Source organism: Balaenoptera physalus (genome assembly GCF_965194825.1).
Source record: "Balaenoptera physalus genome assembly, chromosome: 12".
NCBI classification, from domain to species: domain Eukaryota; kingdom Metazoa; phylum Chordata; class Mammalia; order Artiodactyla; family Balaenopteridae; genus Balaenoptera; species Balaenoptera physalus.
In genome coordinates, this window is record NC_138897.1 from 24,709,519 (window position 1) to 24,731,877 (window position 22,359).

Consider the following 22,359-nt stretch of genomic DNA (forward strand, 5'->3'; position numbering starts at 1 on the left):
TACTGTGTTTGCGGTCTCCTTTTTGCAGGCTGCAGGTTCATAGTTGCTGTTGTTTTTGGTATCTCTCCCCAGTGGGTGAGGTTGGTTCAGTGTGTTGTGTAGGCTTCCTGGTGGAGGGGACTGGTGCCTGTGTTCTGGTGGGTGGGGCTGGATCTTGTCTTTCTGGTGGGCAGGGCCACATCTGGTGGTGTGTTTTGGGGTGTCTGTGAACTTAGTATGACTTTAGGCAGCCTCTCTGCTAATGGGTGGGGTTGTGTTCCTGTCCTGCTAGTTGTTTAGCATGGGGCTTCCAGCACTGGAGCTTGCTGGCCGTTGGGTGGAGCTGGGTCTTAGCGTTGAGATGGAGATCTCTGGGAGAGTTCTCACCGATTGATATCACGTGGGGCTGGGAGGTCTCTGGTGGTCCAGTGTCCTGGACTCGGCTCTCCCACCTCAGAGGCTCAGGCCTGACACCCGGCCAGAGCACTGAGTCCCTGCCAGCCACACGGCTCAGAAGAAAGGGAAGGAAAATAAATAAATAAATAAATAAATAATATAAAAACAAATAAAAAATTTTTTAAATTAAAAAACAAAAAAGAAGAGAGCAACCAAACCAATAAACACATCCACCAATGGTAACAAGCACTAAAAGCTAAACTAAGATAAACATAAAAATTAGAAATAAATCAGTTGCAGAAAGCAAACCCCAAATCTACAGTTTCTCCCAAAGTCCACTGCCCCAGTTTTGGGAACATTTGTTGTCTATTCAGGTATTCCACAGATGCAGGGCTCATCAAGTTGATTGTGAAGATTTAATCCACTGCTCCTGAGGCTGCTGGGAGAAATTTCCCTTTCTCTTCTTTGTTCGCACAGCTCCTGGGGTTCAGCTTTGGATTTGGCCCCGCCTCTGCATGTAGGTCACCCTCAGGCGTCTGTTCCCCACCAGACAGGAGGGGGTTAAAGCAGCGGCTAATTAGGGCTCTCTTCCTCACTCAGGCCGGGGGGAGGAAGGGGTGTGGTAGTCATAACTGGAATGCCGGCCGAGCCTATGGCAGCAGAGGCTGGCATGACATTGTAACAGCCTGAGGTGTGCTGTATGTTCTCCTGGGGAAGTTGTCCCTGGATCTCAGGACCCTGTCAGTGGCGTGCTGCACAGGCTCCTGAGGCGGGTGTGAGTAGTGACTTGCGCTTGCACACAGGATTCTTGGTGGCAGCGGCAGCAGCATTCTCAGTTCATGTCCGTCTCTGGGATCTGAGCTGATAGCCGTGGTTCATGCCCGTCTCTGGAGCTCGCTTAGGCAGTGCTCTGCCTTCTGTGGGCACATGGGGAAGGAATCCCCTCTCCTCGCACACCCCGAAACAATGGTCTCTTCTGTCTTAGGCAGTTCCAGACTTTTTCCCAGACTCCCTCCCAGCTAGCTGTGGCACACTAGCCCCCTTCAGGCTGTGTTCACACAGCCAACCCCAGTCCTCTCCCTGGGATCTGACCTCCGAAGCCCGAGCCTCAGCTCCCAGCCCCCGCCCGCCCCAGCCAGGTGAGCGGACAAGCCTCTCGGTCTGGTGAGTGCTGGTCGGCACCGATCCTCTGTGCGGGACTCTCTCCTCTTTGCCCTCCGCACCCCTGTGGCTGTGCTCTCCTCCGTGGCTCCGAAGCTTCCCCCCACCTCACGCACCCCCTGTCTCTGCCATTGAAGGGGCTTCCTAGTGTGTGGAAACTTTTCCTCCTTCACAGCTCCCTCCCCGAGATGCAGGTCCCATCCTTATTCTTTTGTCTCTGTTTTTTCTTTTTTTCTTTTGCCCTACCCAGGTACATCAGGATTTTCTTGCCTTTTGGAAAGTCTGGGGTCTTCTGCCAGCGTTCAGTAGGTGTTCTGTAGGAATTGTTGCACATGTAGATGTATTTTTGATGTGTTTGTGGGGAGGAAGGTGATGCCCACGTCTTACTCCTCCGCCATCTTGAAGGTCTCTCTCCTGGAGGGTTGTTCTTTGCTGTTTTTCTGAGAAATGCAAATAATAGAAAAAGTTGGAAGAATGAAACAGGTTCCTTTTTATGAGTCCTCTAGGTTAACCTAGTTCTTATAAATCTGTGGTCTCCTTCAGATTCATTCATTAATAGGGTAAATTTTACTTTTGCCTTTTTAAAGGATTTATTCTTTATTATCTGCTGGCAATCTGTACATTTATACCAGACATTAATATCTATGTTAATTTTCAAGATTTGTATTGAGTTAAGAATTACCATTCCTTGTCAAAATGTAGGTAGGATTTGTTACTTCTGCACAAATGATTGAAGTCTGTTCGTTTTTTTGTCTTCTTGTATCTTGGGAATGGATATTTTAGCATTTGCTTTGCAATTACTTTACAAGTATTTCCCTTTGAGACAATATAATGTGGAAGTTTTACTGTTAAGCGAGGGTATGTTGCTCATTAGCTTTACTATTGGTTTACTGCTTAATACATACTTTTAGGGACATACTTCTGTCACAATAAAAGGTTTCATTGTTGTCATTCATTTGTTTTTAAATAGGAAATTTGTGTTAAAGACTCTGAAATTGTCTTGTGTGGAGGAACTGAAAGCATGAGCCAGGCTCCCTTCTATGTCAGAAATATTCGTTTTGGAACTACGTTTGGATCAGATCTCAAGGTTGGAACCATTAAAATTTTTAAAGATTATTTCTTATGCTATTGTACTATAATTTTAATAACAGCATTTTGGGGTAGAGAAAAATTTTAAAACCAATTTTGTTAATAGGGGATTGGCAAAATATGAATGATTTGAAATTTGTAAACTATTTCATAGTTGTTAATTTTGACATTTTAACTCACATAAAATTAGACTTTATCTCGGCACATCTTTGGTAGTGGCATTAACACCTGGGGAGATAGAGGAAGGGAAGGAGTGGATTAAAAAGATGGGCAAAGGTTGAATTAATCTCTCTACTGAATAACTGGTAAACCAAATAATTAAATCTTTACCATGATTTATGGAAATTTTATTTCTGGAGCAATCTCCATTGAATAGATTTCTTCTTTATCGCAGAAAACATTCTCCTCAAATACAGTTCATAGTGTCCCAGATCAGTCAGATAAAAAACGACCCTTTGAGAACTGCCTGAGTAGTACTGAAAAAAAGTGATAGGGACTTCCCTGGTGGGACAGTGATTAAGACTCCGCGCCCCCAATGCAGAGGGCCCAGGTTCGATCCCTGGTCAGGGAACTAGATCCCACACGCATGCTGCAACTAAGAGTTCGTGTACCACAACTAAGGAGCCCACCTGCCTCAACTAAGACCTGGTGCAACCAAATAAATAAATATTAAAAGAAAAAAGAGTGATAGTATGCTGTCCTTCCCACATCAAAGGGCTGATGACATTGTATATTCTTAGGATTTCCCAGTCGTAATCATTGATTTATCCCATTCACCCAGTTTCTCACCTTGCCTTTTTGAAAGCTGAAAGGAGTAAGACTTAGAAAATATGAGGTAATATTTGCGATACCTAATATGTTTAAGAAAACCTTTGGGAAGACAGGTCAGTGACTCAAAAGGTGACAAGGCAGTCTAGAAGAAACAGGTGGAGTACATTTATCAGAGACTAACTAATTGGATAACAAATACCAGCCATTACTCAAGGAGCCTATTCCAGGCTCTTTTCAACCTTGTAGAAACAGCTGATAGAACCAGCTGTTCCTACCACAGAAGGCATGGGATGGAAAAAGAGCACAGCCGTACGCTTTTGTGAGGGGCTTGTAACTGCTTTACAAAGGTGGCTGCAGGGAAGTGTTGCATGAGGACTCTGTGAAGTTTCTTACAAAATGGAACCACAAGGGTTTAAGTTTTGATTGTGGGGTGAGTTCCTGTGTGTGTCACCCTGCACATTTAGCACTGTTGGCTCTCTTTAGAGCCCTGCATTTAGAGAGGAGGGTGTGTGCATTTTATTATGGTGTTGGGTGGTTTTTAAAAAATGTCTCAGAACCAAATATAAATCATAATACTAAATGCTTATCAGAAAATCTAATTTTACTATTTTTATTGGAACTGTTGATTATTTAAATTTAAAGAAATGATAGCATATTACTTTCAAAAGATACGCTTTACAGATCATTTTATTAATTTCTTTTAATAGCTGGAAGACTCTTTGTGGACAGGATTAACAGATCAGCATGTCCAAATCCCAATGGCAATTACTGCAGAGAATCTTGCTGCAAAACATAAAATAAGCAGAGAAGACAGTGACAAATATGCCCTGCAGTCACAGCAGAGGTGGAAAGCTGGTCAGTGAAATTGTTTATTATAAATATCTATAGAAAGAAAACTAGGAAAGATTTTTATCATTTTAGATTATAAAGGTCATATAATATTAGTTTAAAATTATACCTTTAGAAAACCACATTTTTTCATTATTCCTTTTTTTTAGTGATTAAATATTCTATAATTGCAAATTAACTGGGTGTTTCTCTTTTGAAGTATGTGAATACTACTTTAAAAGTAGTATGGTTAATTGGCCCTATCTGGACACTTGAATTTTGCCCCAAACTGGTCAGCAGAAGACTCTGAGGGCTATGATACACTCCATCAGAGATGATGGCTCGGTGGGACAGCTGGGACACAGAGGATGTCCTCCCCCGAGAGGCATATCGTATGCACAAGAAGGGGATGATATGTTTGGGAAAGACCCATTGGGTATCCTTTTATGACTTCTCTCTCCCATTCCTAATTGAGAATCCTTGCGCCTGACTCAGAGACTCAGAACTAGTCCAAGGCCCTAGATGTGGTGCCATGGTGCCCTTGGTGCCAACAGTGCACACTGCTGGTGAGCCAGTACAAAACGAGCAAGATGACAGCCATTCTTTTATCAGTATGGTGAGTTGAAGAAATTTGTTAGTCCTCTGAAAAGGGTTTTGAAAACTAAACTATTATAAATGAGCAGAAACTCTTATTTAGGGGTATTAAATACTTGGAATAGTGAGGATAAAGTTCATTTTAGCATTTCAAGAGGGGTAAGTCTAATGGAGCCAATCCAACTCATCCTCTGTTTTTTAGTTACACATTTAAGTGAAAGGGTATTGGTGTAGAGGTCAAACGTTATCAGCCTATTTGTAGTTTTGCCACATACAGTTTTTCTGACTTCAGTCAAGTCATTTGTTCACCAAGCATTTATTCACTGAACTAATAATAGAGATAAAAGTATTTGCCTTCCCTTTTTTCCTAACAGAGTTGTTGTGAGAACCAAATAAGGAAAGTGTTAGCCTGCTATAAAGGGTTATCAAAATTAAGGTGATATTATTCCTGGCTTACTCTATTTCTGAAGCTTTATATTACTATTGTCCAGTCCAGTCAGTGGAGGTGGAAGTAGGTAAGCTGTTTTACTTAGAATTGTGTCAGTAATAGCACATATAATTTCTTCAGGTTGCCTGTCATTAAATTTCAGTCATAGATTACTTGGTGACATAGACAACTTGGTAACTTTTTTTCTTATTGTGGTAAGAACACTTAACGTGGGATCTATCCTCTTAATAAAATTTTAAGTGTACAATACATTATTGTTGACTGTAGGTACAGCTTGGTAACTTTTTAATTACTTCATGTCTCACCCAGAGAAGTTAAAAAAGGGCATGAAATCCATTCAGTGCCATTACACCTGTAGGTAACAAACACTAATAGTCTAGCAGTACCTTGTAAAAAAAAATCGGAAATTGTAATTTTAAAAAGGTACAGAACGCATCTGCATGGATGATAGTATATTAAATCCTCCAATAAGCAAGGTAAGTTATGTAAGTAATAAAGGCTTATATTAAAATAGACTGAGATATACTGAAATATAGGGACTGAAATTAAACTGAAATATAGGGACTGAACTATTAAATTAAACTGAAATATAGAGACTTCCCTGGCAGTTAAACTGAAATATAGGGACTTCCCTGGCAGTCCAGTGGTTAGGACTCTGCGCTTCCACTGCAAGGCGCACGGGTTCCACACCTGGTTGGGGAACTAAGATCCTGCAAGCTGTGTGGCGCAGCCTAAATAAATAAATTGAAGGATATATTTGATTTCATTTTTCTGCTTTCTGTTCTTTTTTTTTCCCCTATTCTTATGAATAGTCTTTCTACTATTTCAGCTAATGATGCTGGTTACTTTAATAATGAGATGGCACCAATTGAGGTGAAGACAAAGAAAGGAAAACAGACAATGCAGGTAGATGAACATGCTCGGCCCCAAACAACCCTGGAGCAGTTAAACAAACTTCCTCCAGTGTTCAAGAAAGAAGGAACCGTTACTGCAGGGAACGCGTCGGTAGGTAGCACCACGGATTATCTTGAACTCTTCCTGATGTGTTCAATGCAAAATAATCATGCAGTACCTTTTAGATACCTTTCATGCTAGTCTTTGGTTATCTAGCTTAAGCTAATAGTGTTCATATTCTATTAATTTGGGTTTTCATAGTCCAAAATAAAATATTTTAGCCAGGAGCCCTTATATACTTTCCCGATTTCTTAGTCTTTTCAGAATGTTAGAAGGAAATCTACCTGGTTTATTATTTTAGTTTTTCTTCCTCATGTATACAACTCATCAGATTTCTTCTTACATCTACCCACATCTGGATATAAGCTTTTTCTTGACATTCTTTCCTATTTTCCCTTAGTGAGGTTGTATTCTGTGCCTAAAACAATCTCTTTAATCCAGCAGTGTGCCACTAATACTACTTGTATCCCAAATTATGGCACTGCTTCCTATGTATTGCCATAATCCTAATACCACTCCATTAGTTCAAACCTTAATTAACTATATTCTTTTACCCTGTGGTTAACATCTGTTTTTGTTTCCAAGGGGATTTCTGATGGTGCTGGAGCTGTTATCATAGCTAGTGAAGATGCTGTTAAAAAACATAACTTCACACCACTGGCAAGAATTGTGGGCTATTTTGTGTCTGGATGTGATCCCGCTATCATGGGTATTGGTAAGTTTGTAGTGAAACAAACTGGTTCTGTTACATTTCTGAAGATAAGGCTTCTTTGGCATTCAGATTCCTGAAACAGTAGCCAAATCAAGGGCACTTGTAGAGAAAAGGAGATTGTTAATCAATCATTTAAACAACTTATCTTTATGAAAAACTGTGCCAGGCATAATAGGAAGACCAAGACCATGTAAACTCCTTGTGGGCAGTAATCATGTCCCGTTGTCCATTTAAGATACATAAAATTAACACATGGTAAACAACATTAGAAGGATTACGAGGTACTGATAAGATAGAAGAAAATGTGAGATGGAAAAATCATGGGGTGAAATAGAGAAGATACACACCCCACTGGGTGTTTTACACATGGTCCTTAATATAGCTCATTTAATCTTCCCACAACTCTAGTAACTGCTTTGTGAGTCTTTTTTTTTTCTTGATTACAGTCTTAAAAGCTTACTAGCTTTCAGCTACCCGCTGTCAGCAAAATATAACTTTTGTCTTAGAAATGGAAGGTAGCTTGAAAAATTAAATATCTGTATGTAGCTATGGCATTTATCATTTTGGTGTCTAGGGCAGTGGTTCCCAACCCCAAATGATGATCCGAATCTACCCATAACCCTACCCCACCCCAAGGTTTTGTTTCAGTAGGTCCAGGGTAGAGCCTAGGAATGTGGGGTTTTTTCAGTGTACCTTGATTGTTTTGATGATCAACCATATTTATTTGATATAGATAAGTAGTTATTTTATAGTTTTCAGTTTAACCTCATTTAAGAGGTTCTGATACATTTTGACATAGTTAGTGAGCAAGAAAATGTAGTTTTTCTTCCTTCTATTTCAGGGCCTGAACGTTTGCCCTGTAGTACAATAAATGCCATTGAAATGCCTCTTCAGCTGGGACAGCTCTTGCTTTATCTGTTATAGGGCTTCATTTGTAGAAAGGATTCCAGTGCTTCAAAAGAAGTGAGTTAAAAACCAGCTCAAAGCACTTCTGATGAGACACTTATAGCCCCCAAAGGTACCCAAGGTTACACAGCTGTTAGTGGTAGGAGCTAACACTAGGAATAAAGTGTCCCTTTTCCCAACAAGAATACTCTACCTTCCTGAGTCCCAGTAAATAGCAGAGTGGTATGGAAACAGTCCTTTAAAAATTAGCTTGTGGCCTAGCATATTGTTATAATTGAGTGTAATGATTCTAAGTTAATATGAGCACATTTAGTCATGCTGACTGTGGTTATGAAGACATGGAAGTATGTACAATGGTTTTACACCCTCAGCTTTTAGTTCTGTGTACCTTTCACCCCTGTAGGATACTTCATCCCCTGACCATGCTGGATAACTGATGCTCTTCTATTGACTACCCATCCCATTTTCATGTCTTAGAGATACAAAGAGAATCTGGAATTAGATTCTGTATTAAATCAGTAGCCAGTATAGAACTGATGCTTTAAATCGAAAAGTGTTAATTGCATGGCCCTACCAATCAGCAGACTGTTGTCCAAGAAACTTTTTAACTAGGTGACAAAATTAATTACATTATATTTAGATTGTGTTATGCTTTTCTTATAAAGACTGATTTCCCATTTTACCTTAGGTATGTTTGTGAAACTTGATACAGAATATTTGACTACTTGAATTCAACAAAACACATCACATATTTTTCTTTTTAGACATTTATGGCAATTTTATTCTCTAAGAACAGATGGAGAAGTAGATAATCATCCCTAGCCAGATTTTTTTTTTTTGGAAAGAAATATCAATTTACTTAAAAATTATGAGCAGTATTAAACTGTCATTAGTGATCATCAGAAATCTGGGCGCTAAAGTTTATTTCAAAAGCTTTTTAAGGTGGATTTGCGTTTATTCAGTGGGGGTTATATTTTATTTAAAATATCTGCTTACCATTGGAGTTATAAACGTCTCCTTGCTTCAGATATCTTTTCCCTAAAGTGCCTAGTAGCTTCCTATCTTACTATGCCCATATGGAGATACTACTGCTGTTTCTTGCCTTTTGTCCAAATGGGCCTGAAAATTCAGAGTGTAGCCACAGTCACTTCTATATTGGGAATACATATGATTTGAATCCCAGGAGAGCGCTCAGTCTGCCTTACCATTTGGTATTAAGAATGATCTATACATGGGAATTCCCTGGTGCTCCTGTGGTTAGGACTTGGCGCTTTCACTGCTGTGGCCCGGGTTCAATCCCTGGTTGGGGAACTAATATCCCACAGGCTGCACAAAGCGGCCAAAAATTTTTTGAAATAAAAACTAAAATTAAAAAAATAAAATACATTTTTAAAAAAAGAGCAAAAAAACACCTATGTGTGTATGTACATAGATGTGTATATAAATTTGTGGAACCAATGAGCTTCGATCTCTCAATATTACCATGAGGGAAATAGGAGTTCATTAATAAAGGAAGACTTTCTAGAAAAAAAAAAAAAGAAGAATGATCTATACAGAACCCCATATGACTCCTTTGGCTGTTTGAACTCTTAAAGTCACTTATGGTAGAACTTTTCATGTTAAGTCTCTCATCTACAACGTGCATAAACAGCTTTTCACCCTGGTCCCATTTCCTGTTTCTTTATTGTCATATCATTTAGTATTGTGTGCTATCAGGGTGGCAAGAGTTTCAGCTACTAACTGTCACTTTATTTCCTCCTTACTTACCTGTTTAGTAAAGAAGGAGAAATTTGATACTTATAAGATGAAATTGGGTTTTGTTCTTATATAGGTCCTGTCCCTGCTATCAGTGGGGCACTGAAGAAAACAGGACTAAGTCTTAAGGATATGGATTTGGTAGAAGTAAGTGTTCTACTTTTTTTACAGCACAAATAAACCACCAACTTCTATTGCATAAATGGCTTTAGTTTGATTTTTATAGCTCTTTTTGTTTTAGTACCATTAAACTTTCCAAATGATGTGAATCTAAATAAGTATTACTTTCATTACATGCCTGTGTTGGCATATAATCAGGCCATACCTGATAAAAATGCCTTATTTATATTTGAATAATTAAAAGAGCCTGATTTCTTCTACTAAAGTATAAACTCTTAGAAACTTTTTATGACATCGTAAGATTCTACTACATTTTAGACTATTAATGTTCCTGTTGAATTGAATTGAATGTTATATATAAGGTGGGTGAGAAATGAGTAACTTTAACCTTATTTTATGGATTAAAGTGAAAAAATACAGGTAAAAAATTGACCTAATAGAAAAACAATAATCTGATCCCAAATCTAAAAGATTCTTGCACTTCTGCCAAGTTAACAGCCACCCCCATCCCCCAAACTTACCTTTGGCTTTTACACCATAGTGTGGCTTGATTTGGAATGCATCTATCCTAATTTTTGGCATTGGAAACTTAAATTTATTGGAAGAGTGATTTGTTTAATGTTAGTTTAAAACAAAGGCATCTTAAATATTTAGTACAATTAAAAGAAAGGATTAAGAAAATGCTTCAAGATGGATTATATACATTCTACATTTGGGGAGTATTTGAAAATTTTAGGTAATTAAGCTACTTGATATTGGGAAATAACTAATATAACAAAGGAAATCTCTCTATTTAAACTGATAGAGAAAGGGCCTTTTCACTCTAGGCACATGTGTGATGTCCTCTGTGGTAATCTCTCACCAAGTAACTGTGGTTTCAGACGAATGGTTTATCCTTAAATCTCTTCTTCCATTCTTTGGTGGTCATAGCTCAGAGCTTCAAAGGGGGCTGCTTAATTACCATATTTGTATTAGCAAATAAGTACCATTAAATTTCTGACTTTAGATTTCACACTTAAAACTCTTGAAATATGTCAGCTCCGCAGAGCTGTTCATCACCATTTATAGATGTATAAACACTCAAGGACATAGCTCTCAACACCCTGACATGATTGTCTTCGGGTCTTCTGATGATCGTGAGGTCGTTTTTCCTAGGTTCCAAAGCCTAGTTTCACAACATATTCTAGGTTTCTTAGTACCTCCTTAAGTATGACTATATAAAATGGAAAAATAATGTTGGATGTAAGGACAAAAAAAGGACCATCTTGGGAGAGGACAAAATATAGTAGAAAAGAACACAAGGCTGGATTTTTATCCCAACCCTGGAAAAGTTACCTTTTTAAAAATCAGTTTCCTTATCTATAAAATTCCCTAGCTAAGATCATATGAAAATATAGTGCTATAAACATGAAATAACGTAATTCTCATAGCCAGCCTTGGTAGTATAGTCATTCTCACAATGTTGATTCTGCCAATCCAAGAACATGATATATCTTTCCATCTGTTTGTATCATCTTTAATTTCTTTCATCAGTGTCTTATAGTTTTCTGCATACAGGTCTTTTGTCTCCTTAGGTAGGTTTATTCCTAGGTATTTTATTCTTTTCATTGCAATGGTAAGTGGGAGTGTTTCCTTAATTTCTCTTTCAGATTTTTTGTCGTTAGTGTATAGAAATGCAGGAGATTTCTATGCATTAATTTTGTATCCTGCTACTTTACCAAATTCATTGATTAGCTCTAGTAGTTTTCTAGTAGCATCTTTGGGATTCTCTATGTATAGTATCATGCTATCTGCAAACAGTGACAGTTTTACTTCTTCTTTTCCGATTTGGATTCATTTTATTTCTTTTTCTTCTCTCATCTCTGTGACTAAAACTTCCAAAACTATGTTGAATGATAGCGGAGAGAGTGAGCAACCTTGTCTTCTTCCTGATCTTAGAGGAAATGGTTTCAGTTTTTCACCAGTGAGAACGATGTTGGCTGTGGGTTTGTCATATATGGCCTTTATTATGTAGAGGTAAGTTCCCTCTATGCCTACTTTCTGGAGGGTTTTTATCATAAATGGGTATTGAATTTTGTCTAAAGTTTTTTCTACATCTATTGAGAGGATCATATGGTTTATCTCCTTCAATTTGTTAATATGGTGTATCACATTGATTGATTTGCGTATATTGAAGAATCCTTGCATTCCTGGGATAAACCCCACTTGATCGTGGTGTATGATCCTTTTAATGGGCTGTTGGATTCTGTTTGCTAGTATTTTGTTGAGGATTATTGCATCTGTGTTCATCAGTGATACTGGTCTGTAGTTTTCTTTTTTTGTGATATCTTTGGTTTTGGTATCAAGGTGATGGTAGCCTCGTAGAATGAGTTTGGGAGTGTTCCTTCCTCTATATTTTGGAAGAGTTTGAGAAAGATAGGTGTTAGCTCTTCTCTAAATGTTCGATAGAATTCACCTATGAAGCCATCTGGTCCTGGGCTTTTGATTGTTGGAAGATTTTTAATCACAGTTTCAATTTCAGTGCTTGTGATTGGTCTGTTTATATTTTCTGTTTCTTCCTGATTCAGTCTCGGGAGGTTGTGCTTTTCTAAGAATGTGTCCATTCCTTCCAGGTTGTCCATTTTATTGGTATATAGTTGCTTGTAGTAATCTCCATGATCCTTTGTATTTCTGCAGTGTCAGTAGTTACTTCTCCTTTTTCATTTCTAATTCTATTGATTTGAGTCTTCTCCCTTTTTTTCTTGATGAGTCTGGCTAATGGTTTATCAATTTTGTTTATCTTCTCAAAGAACCAGCTTTTAGTTTTATTGATCTTAGCTATTGTTTCCTTCTTTTCTTTTTCATTTATTTCTGATCTGATCTTTATGATTTCTTTCCTTCTGCTATCTTTGGGGATTTTTTGTTCTTCTTTCTCTAACTGCTTTAGGTGTAAGGTTAGGTTGTTTATTTGAGATGTTTCTTGTTTCTTGAGGTAGGGTTGTATTGCTATACTTCCCTCTTAGAACTGCTTTTGCTGCCTCCCATAGGTTTTAGGTCATCGTGTTTTCATTGTCATTTGTTCCTAGGTATTTTTTGATTTCCTCTTTGATTTCTTCAGTGATCTCTTGGTTATTTAGTAGTGTATTGTTTAGCCTCCATGTGTTTGTATTTTTTACAGATTTTTTCCTGTAATTGATATCTAGTCTCATAGTGTTGTGGTTGGAAAAGATATTTGATATGATTTCAATTTTCTTATGTTTACCAAGGCTTGATTTGTCACCCAAGATGTGGTCTATCCTGGAGAATGTTCCATGAACACTTGAGAAAAACGTGTATTCTGTTGTTTTTGGATGGAGTGTCCTTTAAATATCAATTAAGTCTATCTGGTCTAATGTGTCTTTTAAAGCTTTTGTTTCCTTATTTATTTTCATTTAGGATGATCTGTCCGTTGGTGAAAGTGGGGTGTTAAAGTCCCCTAGTATGATTGTATTACTGTCGATTTCCCCTTTTATGGCTGTTAGCATTTGCCTTAAGTACTGAGGTGCTCCTATGTTGGGTGCATAAATATTTACAATTGTTATATCTTCTTCTTGGATTGATCCCTTGATCATTATGTAGTGTCCTTCTTTGTCTCCTGTAATAGACTTTATTTTAAAGTCTATTTTGTCTGACATGAAAATTGCTACTCCAGCTTTCTTTTGATTTCCATTTGAATGGAATATCTTTTTCCATCCCCTCACTTTCAGTTTGTATGTGTCCCTAGGTCTGAAGTGGGTCTCTTGTAGACAGCATATATACAGGTCTTGGTTTTGTATCCATTCAGCCAATCTATGTCTTTTGGTTGGAGTATTTAATCCATTTACATTTAAGGTAGTTATCGATATGTGTGTTCCTATTACCATTTTCTTAATTGCTTTGGGTTTGTTTTTGTAGGTCTTTTCCTTCTCTTGTGTTTCCTGCCTAGAGAAGTTCCTTAAGGATTTGTTGTAAAGCTGGTTTGGTGGTGCTGAATTCTCTTAGCTTTTGCTTGTCTGTAAAGGTTTAAATTTCTCTATCAAATCTGAATGAGATCCTTGCTGGGTAGAGTAATCTTGGTTGTAGGTTTTTCCCTTTCATCACTTTAAATATGTCCTGCCACTCCCTTCTGGCTTGCAGAGTTTCTGCTGAAAGATCAGCTTTTAATTTTATGGGGATTCCCTTGAATGTTATTTGTTGCTTTTCCCTTGCTGCTTTTAATATTTTTTCTTTGTATTTAATTTTTGATAGTTTGATTAATATGTGTCTTGGCGTGTTTCTCCTTGGATTTATCCTGTATGGGACTCTCTGTGCTTCCTGGACTTGACTGACTATTTCCTTTCCCATATTAGGGAAGTTTTCAACTATAATCTCTTCAAATATTTTCTCAGTCCCTTTCTTTTTCTCTCCTGCTTCTGGGACCCCTATAATTTGAATGTTGGTGCGTTTAATGTTGTCCTAGAGGTCTCTGAGACTGTCCTCAATTCTTTTCATTCTTGTTTCTTTATTCTGCTCTGCAGTAGTTATTTCCACTATTTTGTCTTCCAGGTCACTTATCCGTTTTTCTGCCTCAGTTATTCTGCTATTGATTCCTTCTAGAGGATTTTTAATTTCATTTATTCTGTTGTTCATCACTGTTTGTTTGCTCTTTAGTTCTTCTACTTCCTTGTTAAACATTTCTTGTATTTTCTGCATTCTATTTCCAAGATTTTAGATCATCTTTACTATCATCACTCTGAATTCTTTTTCAGGTAGACTGCCTATTTCCTCTTCATTTGTTTGGTCTGGTGGATTTTTACCTTGCTCCTTCATCTGCTGTGTATTTCTCTGTCTTCTCATTTTGCTTAGCTTACTGTGTTTGGGGTCTCCTTTTCGCAGGCTGCAGGTTCATAGTTCCTGTTGTTTTTGGTGTCTGCCCCCAGTGGCTAAGGTTGGTTCAGTGGTTGTGTAGGCTTCCTGGTGGAGGGGACTCGTGCCTGTGTTCTGGTGGATGAGGCTGGATCTTGTCTTTCTGGTGGGCAGGACACTTCTGGTGGTGTGTTTTGGGGTGTCTGTGAACTTAGTATGATTTTAGGCAGCCTCTCTGCTAATGGGCGCGGTTTTGTTACTGTCTTGCTAGTTGTTTGGCCTAGGGTGTCCAGCACTGTAGCTTGCTGTTCGTTGAGTGGAGCTGGGTTGTAACGTTGAGATGGAGATATCTGAGAGAGCTTTCGCCGTTTGATATTATGTGGGGCCGGGAGGTCTTTGGTGGACCAATGTCCTCAACTCGGTTCTTCCACCTCAGAGGCTCAGACCTGACACCCGGCTGGAACACCAAGACTCTGTCAGCCACCCAGCTCAGAAGAAAATGGAGGAAAAAAAGAAAGAAAGAAAATACAATAAAATAAAGTTATTAAAATAAAAAAATTTTTTTAATTATTAAAAAAAAAAAATTTTAAAGTAGTTTAAAAAGAAAAAGAAACAGAGAGCAACAAAACCAAAAAACAAATCCACCAATGATAACAAGTGCTAAAAACTATACAAAACAAACAAAACAAAATGGACAGACAGAAAGAACCCTCGGACAAATGGTAGAAGCAAAGCTATACAGACAAAATCACACAAAGAAGCATATACATACACACTCCCAAAAGGAGAAAAAGGAAATATATAGTTTTAAAAAAGGAAAAGAGCAACCAAATCAATAAGCAAATCTCCCAATGATAATAAGCTCTAAATACTAAACTAAGATAAACATAAAACCAGAAACAAATTAGATGCAGAAAGCAAACCCGAAGTCTTCAGTTGATCCCAAAGTACACCGCCTCAATTTTGGGATGTTTCGTTGTCTATTCAGGTATTCCACAGTTGCAGGGTACATCAATTTAATTGTGGAGATTTAATCCACTGCTCCTGAGGCTGCTGGGATAGATTTCCCTTTCTCTTCTTTGTTTGCACAGCTCCTGGAGTTCAGCTTTGGATTTGGCCGCACCTCTGTGTGTAGGTCGCCTGAGGGCGTCCTACAGGGCAGGGTTAAAGTAGCAGCTGATTAGGGGGCTCTGGCTCACTGAGGCCAAGGGGAGGGAGGGGTACGGAATGCGGGGCTAGCCTGTGGTGGCAGAGGCCTGCGTGACGTTGTAATAGCCTGAGGCACAACATGTGTTCTCCTGGAGAAGTTGTCCCTGGATCACAGGACCCTGGGAGTGGTGGGCTGCACAGGCTCCCAGGAGGGGAGGTGTGGATGGTGACCTGTTTTTGCACACAGGCTTCTTGGTGGCTGCATCAGCAGCCTTAGCGTCTCATGCCCGTCTCTGGGGTCCACGCTGATAGCCGCGGCTTGTGCCCATCTCTGGAGCTCATTTAGGCAGTGCTCTAAATCCCCTCTCCTCACGCACCCTGAAACAATGCTCTCTTGCCTCTTAGGCAGTTCCAGACTTTTTCCCGGACTCCCTCCCAGCTAGCTGTGGTGCACTAGCCCCCTTCAGGCTGTGTTCACACAGCCAACCCCAGTCCTCTCCCTGGCATCTGACCTCCGAAGCCCGAGCCTCAGCTCCCAGCCTGCACCCACCCTGGTGGGTGAGCAGACAAGCCTGTCGGGCTGGTGAGTGCTGGTCAGCACCCATCCTCTGTGCGGGAATCTCTCTGCTTTGCCCTCTGCACCCCTGTTGCTGTGCTTTCCTCCACGGCTCTGAAGCTTCCCCCCACCCCGCCCATCCCCAGTCTCTGCCAGTGAAGGGTCTTCCTACTGTGTGGAAACTTTTCCTCCTTCACAGCTCCCTCCCAGATGTGCAGGTCCCAACCCTATTCTTTTGTCTCTGTTTTTTCTTTTTTCTTTTGCCCTACCCAGGTACGTGGGGATTTTCTTGCCTTTTGGGAAGTCTGAGGTCTTCTGCCAGCGTTCAGTAGGTGTTCTGTAGGAGCTGTTCCACATGTAGATGTATTTTTGATGTATTTGTGGGGAGGAAGGTGATCTCCGCGTCTTACTCCTCCGCCATCTTGAAGCTGTCCCCCCTGACGGTTTATTCTTTATTGTCTATCAGTTTCTTGGAAGTGTGGCCAGTAGTACTGAGTAGTAGTAATAATAATAGCAACTATTTATTGAATACTTGCTTGTGCCAGATAATACACTAAACACTTAATACCCACGATTTCACTTAACCTTAACGATAACTCTTAAGATGATACAACAGTCATATTTTACTACTGAAGAAATTTGAGTGTCAAGAGAGTTTAAAGAACATCCATATAGCCGAGATTTGAACTGTCCATCTAGCTCCAGAACCTGTGGGCTTTCTACAGTATCCTACTGCCTCTAGTCCACTATCCATTTATAGTATCACTGAGGATTTCTTTTCTCTAAGGGATACATTACACTTAAAGTATCACTTAGTAAATATACCCATTTTCAAACCTGTTATCTTTACAAAGAATGATTGAAGATAAATTAAAATAACCTTGCAATGTAATTTAAGTAGGAAAAAAACCAGGATAATTAGCCATTGATAGGACTGGACAATTCTCAGTTAGAAATAAGTTTGTGAATAAGGATTTTTATTAGTGTTTTGATTGTTTTAAGGTGAATGAAGCTTTTGCTCCCCAGTACTTGGCAGTTGAAAAGAGTTTGGATCTTGACCCAAGTAAAACCAACGTGAATGGAGGGGCCATTGCTTTGGGTCACCCATTAGGGGGATCTGGATCAAGAATTACTGCACACCTGGTTCATGAATTAAGGTACGTGCTAGAAATTGTTGCTTTTCAGATTTGCCATCTTTTGTGTAAATGCATGAATTTAGGTTTCCCCAAAACAATCCAACATTTTTCATTCTTCTTCATACCGCCTCGCACTGCTTCTCACCAGGAACAGGTTATTTGGGTACCCCTTTTTCAGTAGACCTTATAGATGACTCAGTTGACTTGTTGGTGCCTCTGCTCTTGGGATGCTCACTCTTACTCACATTTGCAGTGCATCCACTCAGCACGTATTCACTGAGGGCCTAGCGTACATCTGGCCCCATCCCTGGTGCTGGTGCAGAGCAGCGAGCCCGTGATGAGGCCCTGGTTCTCATGGCACTTGTATCCTAGTGCTAGTTATAGGAGTAAGACACAATTATTTAAGGAAACAAAATACTGATCTAGGTGCTGTCATTTAAGAAACCTAAGCAGGGCTTCCCTGGTGGTGCAGTGGTTAAGAATCTGCCTGCCAATGCAGGGGACACGGGTTCGAGCCCTGGTCTGGGAAGATCCCACATGCCGCGGAGCAACTAGGCCCGTGAGCCACAGCTACTGAGCCTGCGTGTCTGGAGCCTGTGCCTCGCAACAAGAGAGGCCGCAATAGTGAGAGGCCCGCGCACCGCGATGAAGAGTGGCCCCCGCTTGCCGCAACTAGAGAAAGCCCTCGCACAGAAACGAAGACCAAACACAGCCATAAATAAATAAATAAATAAATAATTAAAAAAAAAAAAAAAAAAAAGAAACCTAAGCAAACTGACAATTTGGGTCTGAGCTAAGTTTTTCCTTCATTGTTTCCAGGGTTCCAGGAGGAGCCTTCTGTGTGTTTGATACTTTTCAGTTTTAATAGAAGAGCTCCTCCTTCTGTACTGTGTATTTTGGATCATTTTGCTCTGTTAGTAGGGAAATTGCAAACAAAACCAAATATGTCAGGGCAGAAAATCACTCTGCCTCCCTGTGAAGTTAAGGTAAATGGGACTCCTATTTCACTTAATGATTGAGATGAAATGAGTGATTGATGTGCACAAAAAATAATTCCTTGATGGTTTCTCAAGGTTATTCTATCAGGACTGAAGAATTAGAGCAGATGGTACTTTAAAGGTATCTAATTTTATGAAAGGGACATGAAATGTATCTAAATTATCTGACCTTTCATATGGACAAACTTCAGTAATTATACTTATTCTAAGGTTCATAAAAATCTAAAACAAATAAATCGAAGGGGCTGAGTATTGACTCCCCCTTCTTCAACTTCCAGTTTATCCCAATTACCTCCTGTCCTCACTCCTTCCTCACAGCAGCCTAAGCTTTTATATTTGTTTCAGCCTCCCTCTTCTGTGTTACTGCTTTTTTTTAAAAATAAGAATATTCAGCTTTCCAAATTCTTTCTCCTCTTTTCTCCAATATTGAGAACTGGAAAAAAGATTGAGCTGATGAGCTGAACAAGAATGAATAATGCAAATGTGACCATTATAAATACTATTTACTTAATTATCTAATTCTGTACATTCTTTATTCAAGTAGATTTCAGCCACTGCTTTCTTTCTTAGGCGTCGGAGTGGAAAATACGCTGTAGGATCGGCCTGCATTGGAGGGGGCCAAGGAATTGCGGTCATCATTGAGAACACAGCTTGAGGAGAGCAGGGAGCCTGCCCTGGTCCACGCTCACATGACTTGGCCAGGCCACAGTACGCCAGGTGACCTTCAGAGAAGCTGTGAAGGTCATGCCATGCCCTGCACTGAGTGATTGAGTTTGGTCAAGGAATGGTGAGGCAAAGATGCATTTATCATGAACAAGAGCCCGTGCCAGAATAAATTCTCTCAAATTTGTACCAAATATGCTGCATTTCTGAACTAAAATCCAACTATAGAAGGCCTTAAACGGAATTGTATCCTTGCCAAATAACCACTGCTTATGTCTTAGATAATATGATTGCAGGGAAATTGAATAAATTCTGCCTTAACTTCAGCTAATCCTTTCCTATTGTTTCTTGTATTTTTCTAAATTTTTAATTAAGGTAAAATACGTATAACATAAAATTTACCATCTTAATCATTTTTAAGCCTATAGTTTAGTGGCATTAAATACATTCACATTGTTATGCAACCATCACCACAATGCATCTCCAGAATTCTTTTCATCTTGCAGAACTGAAACTCTACACCCATTAAACAACTCCCCATTCCTCCCTCTCTGCAGCCCTTGGCAACCACCTTCTGCTTTCTGTCTCTATGCAGCTGACTCCGACAGGTCCCTCATATAAGTGGAATCATACAGCATTTGTCCTTTTGTGCCTGGCTTATTGCACTTAGCATAATGTTCTCAAGTTCATCCATGTTTTATCATGTGTCAGAATTTTCTTCTTTTTTAAGGCTGAATAATATTCCATTATAGATAGATAGATAGATAGATAGATAGATAGATAGATACCACATTTTGTTTTTTCTCTCATCTGTTGATGGACATTTGGGTTGCTGCCCCCTCTTGGCTATTATGAGTAATGCTGCTCTAAACATGCATGTACAGATATTTATTCATGGCCTTGCTTTCAGTTCTTTCAGGTATATACTGAGAAGTGGAATTCCTGAATCATATGATAATTCTGTTTTTAATATTTCAAGGACTTGCCATACTGTTTTCCATAGCACCTATACTATTTTACACTCCCACCATTATTGCACAAGCGTTTAAATTTTTCCACATTCTCACCAATACTTGCTATTTTCTGTTTCTTTTTTATGATAGCCATCTTAATGAGTACGAGGTGGGAGGATTGGTTCAAGATGGCGGAGTAGAAGGGCATGCACTCACTCCCTCTTGCGAGAGCACTGGAATCACAGCTAACTGCTGAACAATCATCGACAGGAAGACACTGGAACTCACCAAAAAAATACCCCACATCCAAAGACAAAGGAGAAGCCACAATGAGACGGTAGGAGGGGCGCAATCACAATAAAATCAAATCCCATATCTGCTGGGTGGGTGACTCACAAACTGGAGAACACTTATATGACAGAAGTCCACCCACTGGGGTGAAGGTTCTGAGCCCCACGTCGGGCTTCTCAACCTGGGGGTCCGGCAATGGGAGGAGGAATTCCTAGAGGATCCGACTTTGAAGGCTAGCGGGATTTGATTGCAGGACTTCGACAGGACTGGGGGAAACAGAGATTGCACTCTTGGAGGGCACACACAAAGTAGTGTGCACATCGGGACCCAGGGGAAGGAGCAGTGACCCCATAGGAGACTAAACCACACCTACCTGCTAGTGTTGGAGGGTCTCCTGCAGAGGCGGGGAGTGGCTGTGTCTCACCGTGAGGACAGGGACACTGACAGCAGAAGTTCTGGGTAGTACTCCTTGGCATGAGTCCTCCCAGAGTCCACCATTAGCCCCACCAAAGAGCCACGTAGGCTCCAGTGTTGGATCGCCTCAGACCAAACAGCCAACAGAGAGGGAACCCAGCTGCACCCATCAACAGTCAAGCGGATTAAAGTTTTACTGAGGTCTGCCCACCACCAGTCCCTCCCATCAGAAAACTTACACAAGCCTCTTAGATAGCCTCATCCACCAGAGGGCAGACAGCAGAAGCAAGAAGAACTGCAGTCCTGCAGCCTGTGGAACAAAAACCACATTCACAGAAAGATAGACAAAATGAAAAGGCAAAGGGTTATGTACCAGATGAAGGAACAAGATAAAACCCCAGAAAAACAACTAAATGAAGTGGAGATAGGCAACCTTCCAGAAAAAGAATTCAGAATAATGATAGTGAAGATGATCCAGGACCTCGGAAAAAGAATGCAGGCAAAGATCAAGAAGGTGCAAGAAATGTTTAACAAAGACCTAGAAGAATTAAAGAACAAACACCTAGAAGAATAAAGAACAAACAGAGGTGAACGATACAGTAACTGAAATGAAAAATACACTAGAAGGAATCTATAGCAGAATAACTGAGGCAGAAGAATGCATAAGTGACCTGGAAAACAGAATGGTGGAATTCACTGCCGTGGAACAGAATAAAGAAAAAAGAATGAAAAGAAATGAAGACAGCCTAAAAGACCTCTGGGACAACATTAAACACAACAACATTCGCATTATAGGGGTCCCAGAAGGAGGAGAGAGAGAGAAAGGACCTGAGAAAATATTTGAAGACATTATAGTCGAAAAATTCCCTAACATGGGAAAGGAAATAGCCACCCAAGTCCAGAAAGTGCAGTGAGTCCCAGGCAGGATAAGCCCAAGGAGAAACATGCCGAGACACATAGTAATCAAATTGACAAAAATTAAAGGCAAAGAAACATTATTGAAAGCAACAAGGGAAAAACAACAAATAATATACAAGGGAACTCCCATAATGTTAACAGCTAATTTCTCAGCAGAAACTCTACAAGTCAGAAGGGAGTGGCATGATATATTTAAAGTGAGGAAAGGGAAGAACCTACAACAAATATTACTCTACCTGGTAAGGATCTCATTCAGATTCGACAGAGAAATCAAAAGCTTTACAGACAAGCAAAAGCTAAGACAATTCAGCACCACCAAACCAGCTCTACAACAAATGCTAAAGGAACTTCTCTAAGTGGGAAACACAAGAGAAGAAAAGGACCTACAAAAACAAACCCATAACAATTAAGAAAATGGTAATAGGAACATACATATTGATAATTACCTTAACTGTGAATGGATTAAATGCTCCAACCAAAAGACACAGGCTCACTGAATGGATACAAAAACAAGACCCATATATATGCTGTCTACAAGAGACCCACTTCAGACCTAGGGACACATACAGACTGAAAGTGAGGGGATGGAAAAAGATACTCTGTGCCAATGGAAATCAAAGCTGGAGTAGCAATACTAATATCAGATAAAATAGATTTTAAAATAAAGACTGTTTCAACAGACAAGGAAGGACACTACCTAATGATCAAGGGATCAATCCAAAAAGA

The 22,359-nt window shown here is 39.7% G+C and overlaps 1 protein-coding gene across 2 annotated transcripts in view; it reads left to right on the forward strand.

The window, feature by feature from the left end:
• ACAA2 (acetyl-CoA acyltransferase 2) overlaps window positions 1-19,383 on the forward strand; it is a 42,038-nt gene extending 22,655 nt beyond the window's left edge. For both annotated transcript variants that reach the window (XM_082416640.1, XM_082416641.1), the window contains exons 4-10: window positions 2,507-2,623; window positions 4,104-4,251; window positions 6,096-6,271; window positions 6,806-6,935; window positions 9,670-9,740; window positions 17,263-17,417; window positions 18,965-19,383. In XM_082416640.1, coding sequence (XP_082272766.1) covers window positions 2,507-2,623; window positions 4,104-4,251; window positions 6,096-6,271; window positions 6,806-6,935; window positions 9,670-9,740; window positions 17,263-17,417; window positions 18,965-19,049 — 882 coding nt within the window. In that variant the 3' untranslated portion in view covers window positions 19,050-19,383. The remainder of the gene's footprint in view (window positions 1-2,506; window positions 2,624-4,103; window positions 4,252-6,095; window positions 6,272-6,805; window positions 6,936-9,669; window positions 9,741-17,262; window positions 17,418-18,964) is intronic.
• The last annotated feature ends 2,976 nt before the right edge of the window (window positions 19,384-22,359 follow it).